This window comes from Vicia villosa, linkage group LG1 (genome assembly GCF_029867415.1).
Source record: "Vicia villosa cultivar HV-30 ecotype Madison, WI linkage group LG1, Vvil1.0, whole genome shotgun sequence".
NCBI lineage: Eukaryota > Viridiplantae > Streptophyta > Magnoliopsida > Fabales > Fabaceae > Vicia > Vicia villosa.
Window position 1 is genome coordinate 111584174 of NC_081180.1, and position 9063 is coordinate 111593236.

The following is a 9063-nucleotide window of genomic DNA, read 5'->3' on the forward strand; positions in this document are numbered from 1 at the left end:
ATCGGTTGAAATTATGTCTGATGTGAAACAAAATCCAATATTTTTTTAAAAATATATATATGCAATATTTAACTTTTGGTTCGTAATACCCCGATGTAAAATGTATGTTTTTACATCGGTTTCCATGATAGCCCGATGTAAAATGTGTGTTTTTACATCGGCTTCGTATTTGGCCCGATGTAATATATCTTGTAATTTTTTCATGGATAGATCGGTTTCACCTTTTTCCTTTTATTTTTTTATCTAATTTTTCATATTTTTCCAATATCACATAGACCACATTCACCTATAGCTGATAGACAAAGCTCATAACTAATAAAAAAAATGAGACTGAACATATTGACTTGAATCATCACTTGGTGCATTAAGACAAACATAGAACCTTCAAAACAATGATGTTAAATTTGGAACAGGGACTAAATTGACTGACATTTAATTTATGAGACAAAATTGCTATTTCAGAAATTTGAGGAACTAAATAAACCGTCACATACAATTTCAAGGACTAAAATATTGATTTAGTCAAGAAAATGCACAAAACTGTGAGACTTAGGAAAATGAATAAAACTCAATCCGTTGAAATTAAATGGAAACATGTAAATTAATAAGATGACTGTTCAAGGCCTTGCATTCTTAGATTACTTCCTCCTCATCTAGAAGCTCTTCTAATGTGAAATTATCTTTGTCTAATATAGCCTCCACCTGCACAACACAAGCAACGTAAAAAAAAAAATACACTTAACACCAACAAAAATAGGAAACAATGAAATAAGAAAATAAGCTATGCAAGTTTTGAACTAATCCAGAGTTAAGACATTGATTCTAAAATAATACACTAGCCATTGAAAAAAAAATCCTCACTAAATTATCATATATAATACCTGAATGATTTGTCCACAGTGAAGGTTCTATATTGAATCTAATTTAGTCAACACAAAGCAACGTAATTTTCTTCACAACAAGCAAACGAAGTGCAACGATATTACATGCTTTTAAGATATCCATCAAGACAAATAAAACTCTCGAATAAATTTCACATAACCGATTTATGCATAAATATCTTTGTTCAAACCACACAAAACGAAAATATGGAATTTGGACATTATCATGAGAGATAATAATTTAAAACACATTATGAATTTATTAGAGTTAATAATTGTTAATATTGGATTGATAATGTCATTTATCAATTTTGTCATTAGGCATCTAAAGAATACTAAAGAATACTATACTAAAAGATCACTATTCAAAACAAAACAGTTGCAAACATTGTAGAATTTATGAAAAATTTTAAGTACGAGAAAAAACAAAAGATAATATAACTAGTTCACACAGTTCAAGGCTTGTCATGTTAATGATATACAACCACTATAGCAGTCATTTAAAAGGAGTTTGTGACTATATTTTAGTTGTAGATGAAAATGTAGAAATGCCTCAAACAAAAGTACAATTAGTCTAAAACACCATAACAGCAAAAATCCAGCAAAAAATCATAATCATATCCACACATTTATATGCACTTTTAATTGTAAGACTAGACATTTCACAAATGACATCTTAGAAAGCCTCAGGTCTAAAAAAATAATTGTGCTCTGGAGATTTCTATTAGGAGTGAATATGAATGAAGTCTTACTTGCTTGGTAGCAGGAATTTCTCATTTCTTAATAGCCTCCAAATATTTGATGTCTAGGTCCCCAATTTGGAGTCTTTCTCTGTTTGTCTGCACAAGGTCAAGCTCCCTCATTAAGTTTTGTAAATGTGCGAGATCAAGACAGGTAGAATTGACTTATCCAAGAAAACATAACAAAAACTATAATAATGTCAAAGCTGACTTAACATCAAGACTTTACCTTTAGCATTTCTTTATTATCAGTAGATATCATTTCATTTGTCACTTCTGCATCAAGCCTAAGTATTGTGTTATACAATATGAAGAAAAAAAAGAAGAATTAGCTAAAAATTTTGATTCTATGAAGATATAGAGAGATATCACATACATATACATGCTATTTTACCTTGCTAGCAATGAGTTTCTCTAAGGCTTGAGTTCCATTTTCTTTCACATATCTCTCAGCATGCATTAAAAAGTCCTCTTTCTCAACAAAATACTTCCTCTAGTAGTTATTAAAAAGTCCTATGGTCATGAATAGGGTGGAAAAGGAGACCGCGGTAGGCTAGGGTTGGGCAAAGGAAAGAGAAAAAGAGAGGGACGTGGTATGGATATGTAATGAGAGAGAATGTAGTATCTGCCACAGGGCCTTGTCCTACCAAGTCAATAGTTTATGTCTGCCAAAACAATTGTAGAAGCAAATTTAAGAACAGAATTGTAGCAGAAACATCATATGAATATTTTATAGTAGCATAGCATAGGTTAAAGTTAAAAAACCAAACAAATTAATTGGTTAAAGTTAAAATACCAACCTTAGAGTAACCATTTGGCATATCTTGAACCACACAACCAGAAGGAAGCCTCCTACAGTTATGGAAAGTAGGTGCACCACCAGAAGAAGTTTCTTTGAAGGTACTAATCAGCACATCAGCCACTGCCGATACCCCTTTGCATGTTGCTTGCAAAAACGTAGAAAATTCACTTCTTTAACTAGAACCAACAGAGAAAATACTTGAAGTTTAGCTTGCATCTGTCAATTAACAAAGACATTTCATATGGTAAATAAAATATCTGTGTCACCACATCAGTGTTGGTGTCGTCTTTTTGGTGTCAATGTTTACATACCAGTTGAAGAGCACCATTTCTAGTTCCATTTATTCCACTAGATATCACTTCACTTTTGGAAGCTCTTGCAATCATACAAGGAAACATCTCTGACCATCAATTCTGATACAACAGAAACCAAATCAGTTTTTAGTACAATAAAAAACACAAACTCATAAAAATCACTAATACAAAATAATAAAGTGGAAAATGGTTGAATGAAGTAGTTGAAAAAAAAAGCTTACTGAGTCCATTAAAGTTTACAAAATCTATCTATTCAAATTGATAAGTACCTGCCAGATTTAGTTTGAAGTGGCCAAGAAGAATCATCAAAACCTTGAGACAGAACTTGGTTCAATTGAACCCTAATAACAGAATCAATCAACCACAATCAATGAATACCAAATAATAAATAACAAATCGAGAGATAGGAGAATGAGTAGTGCTTACTTTCCGGTGCCGATAAAATTATCGAATGTGACAGTATTGCTGTTCCAAACAACAACAGTGAGTTCACGAAGACCTTCAATTAACGGCACCACGAACTTCTCTTGAAACACCGGATGTTTTCCACCGCCTGTTCCATCCAAATCAGGTCAACAAACAAATCAACTCAAGTCAAAACACCAGATGTTTTCCACCGCCTGTTCCATCCAAATCAGGTCAACAAACAAATCAACTCAAGTCAACGGTCAAAGTTACAAAGCAACAAGAAAAAGAAGAATTACGAACCTGTGGATGTTCTTGTTCGGAATTTGGTGGAAGCGTATTCAAGGCAAACGTAGGGATCTTGTCTTGAAATCCATTCAGTATCCTTCAATTTCGTGCAAGAAACCACCGTGACCTCCAAAGGTTGGCCCTGAATCCTCACTACCGTTCCAGAAGACATTTTGTTTTCGTTCAAAATACCATGGAGCGACAGCTCTGATCCACGATCCTTTTCATTGTTTTCATATCAATGAAAGGAGCGATAACTCTGGTCTGAGGGCGAAGGGAGAAAGGCGACCTCCAGAGAACACCGTGGCTCCATCGATTGACGGTGGACCGTGCAACGTTAGCGGCGGAGGATGAGATTGCGGGAGATCGGTTAAGAGACGAACGAGCGAGAGGAGAGGCGAATGTTCTAGAGAGAGGGTGATAGCAATTAGGGATACATGCGAGAGAAGAGAAATGAAAGTGGCGTGTGGTTAACAAACGTGAACTAGGGCTGCGTGAGCTATATTATATGTAACATTTGCCATCGGTTTTAGACTGCCCAATGTAAAAAAAATTTATAAAAAAATTCTTTTTTGAAAAACTCGTGTAACATTTTCCATCGGTTTTAAACTGGCCCGATGTAAAGGCCTACTATGCTATTTTTCCCATCGGTTGATATATATAACCGATGTAAAATCCTTTATAAATGAATTTCATTTTATTTACAATTATGCCACCGCATTTTTTTTTTAATATTTTTTATATCATTGGAAATAAATACCTGATGTAAAATTGTTTGACAAATATTTTTCACATCAAATATTTTAATACCTGATGTAAAATCTTTTATGGAAATGTCATATTTTTAGTAGTGCGATTTGTGTTTCCTGGTCTAATTCTTCCATAGGTGTATTAATGCTTTGCGATTCTTGAATTTCTTCAAGCTTTACTTTCCTCTCACCGATTCCTTTGGAAATAAAGTCCTTCTCATAGTGACACTATCCTTCTCCTTACATTATCCTTCTCCTTGCTCATACATCTGTCAAAATAGTAAAATTTATGAAACTACATAAGATAAAAAACACTCACCTATTGAATTTCAACACAACATTGTCATTTTTATCAATACATCATTGACAATGCTAAAATACAAAACAAATCTAACCGACAGTAAAACTGGAAGAGTAAAGAAAATGAGAGATAGAGAAAGTAAAATATAACAAATGAAAATTGTGGTGTAATTATTTACATGTGATTTGTGGATGTAGATATGGTTGTCGAATTATATAAGTATAGCTTAGAGCTTAGTGAGGTTATAGGAAGTTTTAACTTTTTAGAATTATTTTAATTTTAGTTTAAATTAGGATTTATTTAATTAATTAATAATGATTTATTGGGGTTAAAAGAAATCTTAATGTTACCGTGGAAGTAATTAAAACTGTGTTATTATTTTTTATTTGATTAATTAATTAATTGTTATTTTATAAATTTAAATATTTTTATTTAATTAATTTTATGTGCAAGAACTTTTTATAAACGTGAGAGTTATTATTATTTTTTAATATTTTAATTAATTAAATAATTAAAAATATGGAAGAATGGGATTATTTTAATATTTATTTAATAAAAAAAAATTATAGAGTAATTATGAAAGAAATTAATTAATAATTATTTATTATAGATTCTGGCAGCAAATTTTGGTGAGAAGAAGTTTTAGGATTATAACTTAGTATGATAATATAAACTAAAGTTTTTAATATCAATGAAAAAATGAATGAGAAAGAGGAGAAAAATTATTTTAAAACATATCTCATTTTAAGAAAGAATTTGTATTGATTAAATAGATTATATCCGTACTAATTAAATAAATATAGACTTTTGAATTAAAAAAAAAAAAACAAAATTTGATGTTAAAATTAACTTTGACACTTGGTATTAATGGGGATATATATATTTGATGACTTCGACTTGTACATAATTATGCTAGTTGGTTACAAAAGTAAAGGGCCTACATATATTAAGAAAATGTAATAGGGCCATCTGAATCTGCATGTGCACTCGATGATTATTCTACAAAACCTCTTATTATTTCCTGGGATTTTCATTGACTAATTGCGATTAGTGGCCTCTCCATGTGAATGAAGTCGGTTTGATAGTGACTATACTCGTTTTCATGTCAACTTTTGACAAGGGCATTGTGGATTCTTTCTCAATTTTTCTTTATTTTCTTAGATTATATATTTACTATAAGATATGGATAACTTAATAATATAATTATTAGAAAAGTTATGATATGCACGTTCATTATAGATTTGTGATAATTTTCTACTATGGTTTCTGCTTATTTTAAAAGAGTTCAGATTATTCTTTTTATTTTTTAAAATATAATTTTTCACTCTAGAGTCTTGTTAGGTATTTTGCAATCTATATCTAAATGATTTGCATTTTAGTAGTTAACTTTAGAAAAACGTTACTTTAAAAAATATAGATTATTAAAAAATATTATAAGAAAAATAATTAAAAAATGTTTTTTTTCTGGGTTAAAAAATCCAATGCACTGAACAATATTTTATGTAAAAAAAGTTTATAAAAATTTTCATCTGAAAAAAGTAATGTTCAATTTTTTTGTCTATAGCTAAATATAGCTAAAGTGATATACAATTTGAACTTTAGTACCTAACAATATCAAATTTTTATCAATTAAGTTAGAATTTATGGATAAACAATGTGTTATTTTTATTTGAAGAAAGTATGTTTTCAAAAATGCATATTCTTTAAAGTGATGGTACACACAATCACGTATTTGAAATATCATTGATTATTCGATCAAGATCAAATGATCCTAATTGAAATTTTAAATCATTTGATCTTGATCAAATAATTATTAATTTTCCAAATGCATGAATGCTCGATGGAGCTGAGTGCGAAAATCCAATTTCTATTTTTCTGTCTTTATCGCATGGAGTCTAATTAGATCTACTCTTCAATGGCAAACATAGTACCCTTAAATAAAGTGTACTTCATGTGAAAGCAACAACTTTTGGAAAATAATAAAAGCACAACAATAACCTTCAATAAAAACCATGCCATTTAAAGCCTACTCACCCCATCCTCTTTCTACCACAGTACAAAATTGTGTCACAACTTAAAATCACATTTTTCAATTCCTAACAAATTTTTTCCTAATAATTCAACCCCATTTAACCAAAATATTTACATAATAACACAAGATCTTAATCAGGGAATCCTCAAATGCCAACAATAAATTCTCTCTTATGCAACATAAAAACATTACAAAAAAGAAAATTACTATCTACCTTCACTTTAACACTCTATTTTCAATACTCTTTTATCGAATTAAATTCATTTCGGCCTAAATTTCGCCGAATTTAACTCGATAAGATAGAGAGTATTAAAAAGAGACTGATAAAGTAATTGTTACCAGCATTCTTCTTCCTATGAAAATGGTGGATTTGGCAGGAAAAGATTTGAGACAATGGTAGGTACTGTTGGCATGTCCTGAACAATTTTTCTACATTTTGAAACAGAACAATCAGAACCTGAAGAGAACACAAACTCCCTTTTCTTGCTCAAGGAAAGATCCTTCGGAGACGAAATCGAAACCGGAGGAATCTCAATTGAATTCAGCTGCGGTGGTGGATGTTGCCACTGTGGCAACGGTCCAGCCAGAAGAAGTGTCTGCAACAATGGTCCAGCTTCAACCACTGCCTTCAAAAACTTCCCTTTCTTCGGCAACGGTTTCTTTTCTGCTAATTCCAACACTGCTTGAAACTGTGTCGGTAGTGTTGTTGAACTGTTTTCTTCGCAGTCCGAAGAAGAAGCATTTGGTGCTGAATGTTCATTTTCATTTTGAAGTTGAAAGTCTTGTTTTTCTAGCATTAGGTTATGGCATTTTGCTATGGCTTCATCTCTTTCTTTGATGACTCTGGTTAGAAGATCGTTGGCATGAATTAGTTCATATTCTTTTTTTGTAATCTCTTCTTTGGCTGATGCAATGGTTGCTTCTAGCTCTAAAGTTGTGTATAGAAGTGAATGCTTCAAGTCCTCTAATAATGCCTGAAAAATTTCATGAATGGAAACAACAAAATTAGTGAATAAAAACCATAAGAAATTTTTAAGAGAAGAAAGAAAGATGTGAACCTCATCATGGTTATAGAATTCCCAATTAAGAGGGCTACATTCATATTCCATAGTTAAGAGATGGAAGGAGGATATTGTATTGTGTTGGATATTCAAGTGAGGAATATTATGGTGCTTACTTTCTTTATATTCTTGTTGTGTGAACTTTATTTTATGGGACAAGGAGTTGAAAAATAAGACACAAAAGGCCAAAAGAAGTAAAGCACAAAGGCCAAATGGTAAGTGCATTTGGCTTTGTGAAAAAAATAAATAAGGACTTAAATTCGGTGGGGATAGGGACAAAGGAATAGTGAGAGGGAATGTGATTTTATTTCATAGGTCCAACTTGTACCCTAATCCTCTTCATATTAAACCCTTTTTAGGTAATGGAGTATGGCACGTGTTTGTACATGTTAAAATTGAAAGTGAAGTTGAGTATGTCAAAGTACTAATTTTAGTTAGGTTTAAAGGTGGCAAAATGGGTCTGACCTATTAGCATGTTTATTTTGTCTGTATTTTAGTACGGAGTGGGCCAAAAATTTAGGTTTCATTCTCTAATGTGTCCGCTCTGCTCTGTTATAATTTTTACGGGCTTTTGCAGATACAAATACTAACATATAATTTTCTATTTTTAAACTTAAAAAGTGTAGAGTCTGCGAACTTTTTCCGTCACACACTGATCTTTTTACGTGGCGGGTTTAGGTTTTAGACTCGCATCGTCAACTACGTCTGTCCTGCTCCGCCCTATTTTTTTATAGATTTTCACATGGCAGACCTAATTGAGGTGGGCATGTCCGTTTATCACCCTTAATTAAGTCCATTTTTAAACAACAATATTATAGATATCATATTATATCAGGTTTTTAAAATCAAACATATATTAAAATGTAAACTCAACCTTTCAAAAATTAACTCTCAAACACATTTTAAGTTTAATTGAATTAGAATTTTACACTATAGCGGTTACATAGATGATTGAGATGTCTTTTACCACAATTATAGATTATAGTTTTAAACATATTTTTAAAATATATTTTTATACATTTGAAAAACACACGATCTAATCAATGTAGAGAATATGGACATAAGCGGATTAGAAAAAATCAATTAAATTGACAATTTAAATCAAACTAAATTGAAAAAATTGATTGTTTCTGGTCTGATTCCAAAACTGAACTGAACCAATAAAATCCAATGTGGTTTAATTCGGTTTTTGATTTTAATTTTTAAGAACCTCCAAATCGATGAACCAAACCAATGACTATAATTATGTTCTATATCTTCTATTCCATCCATTATTAAACTCAAAATTTGTATCGGTCCAACCATTCTCCATCTTTGTTTCCATTTCCTTCCTTCCACTAAAACGCGCATCTAGAACCAAACTCCAAAACAAAGAAAGTAGAAACTATAAGTTACAAAAACTTGTTTTTACCTAACTGCCGCACTCGCCGCCCGTCACCACTATTGCTCTCGCTACCGTCGTTCTAATATGTTATGGTTGTCTTCTTCAT

The 9063-nt window shown here is 31.4% G+C and overlaps 2 protein-coding genes and 1 long non-coding RNA gene across 3 annotated transcripts; all 3 read right to left on the bottom strand.

Annotated features, from left to right (window-relative positions):
- Window positions 1-419: 419 nt before the first annotated feature.
- LOC131614458 (uncharacterized) lies at window positions 420-1913 on the bottom strand. The gene is made up of 3 exons (XR_009287651.1): window positions 1851-1913; window positions 1634-1720; window positions 420-702 (listed from the first exon to the last, which is right to left on the bottom strand). It is a non-coding gene; the product is annotated as an uncharacterized LOC131614458 (long non-coding RNA).
- A 615-nt stretch (window positions 1914-2528) lies between these two features.
- On the bottom strand, window positions 2529-3886 carry LOC131651622 (homeobox-leucine zipper protein HDG7-like). Its single transcript, XM_058921284.1, has 5 exons — window positions 3446-3886; window positions 3164-3290; window positions 3007-3078; window positions 2735-2798; window positions 2529-2639 (listed from the first exon to the last, which is right to left on the bottom strand). The coding sequence occupies exons 1-5, from the start codon at window positions 3600-3602 to the stop codon at window positions 2529-2531; spliced, it is 531 nt and encodes a 176-aa protein (XP_058777267.1). The 5' UTR covers window positions 3603-3886.
- A 2543-nt stretch (window positions 3887-6429) lies between these two features.
- Window positions 6430-7691, bottom strand: LOC131614464 (uncharacterized). Its single transcript, XM_058886044.1, has 2 exons — window positions 7571-7691; window positions 6430-7486 (listed from the first exon to the last, which is right to left on the bottom strand). The coding sequence occupies exons 1-2, from the start codon at window positions 7619-7621 to the stop codon at window positions 6866-6868; spliced, it is 672 nt and encodes a 223-aa protein (XP_058742027.1). The 5' UTR covers window positions 7622-7691; the 3' UTR covers window positions 6430-6865.
- Between the last annotated feature and the right edge of the window lie 1372 nt (window positions 7692-9063).

Excerpts from the sequence above, each read along its gene's own strand:
- LOC131651622 (XM_058921284.1), bottom strand. The coding sequence starts at position 3,602 with ATGTCTTCTGGAACGGTAGTGAGGATTCAGGGCCAACCTTTGGAGGTC. Across the intron at positions 3,079-3,163 it reads AATTTTATCGGCACCGGAAA|GGTTCAATTGAACCAAGTTC; the intron begins GTAAGCACTACT and ends TTCTGTTATTAG. Across the intron at positions 2,799-3,006 it reads CTTCAAACTAAATCTGGCAG|AGCTTCCAAAAGTGAAGTGA; the intron begins GTACTTATCAAT and ends TATGATTGCAAG.
- LOC131614464 (XM_058886044.1), bottom strand. The coding sequence starts at position 7,621 with ATGGAATATGAATGTAGCCCTCTTAATTGGGAATTCTATAACCATGAT. Across the intron at positions 7,487-7,570 it reads AATTCTATAACCATGATGAG|GCATTATTAGAGGACTTGAA; the intron begins GTTCACATCTTT and ends GAAATTTTTCAG.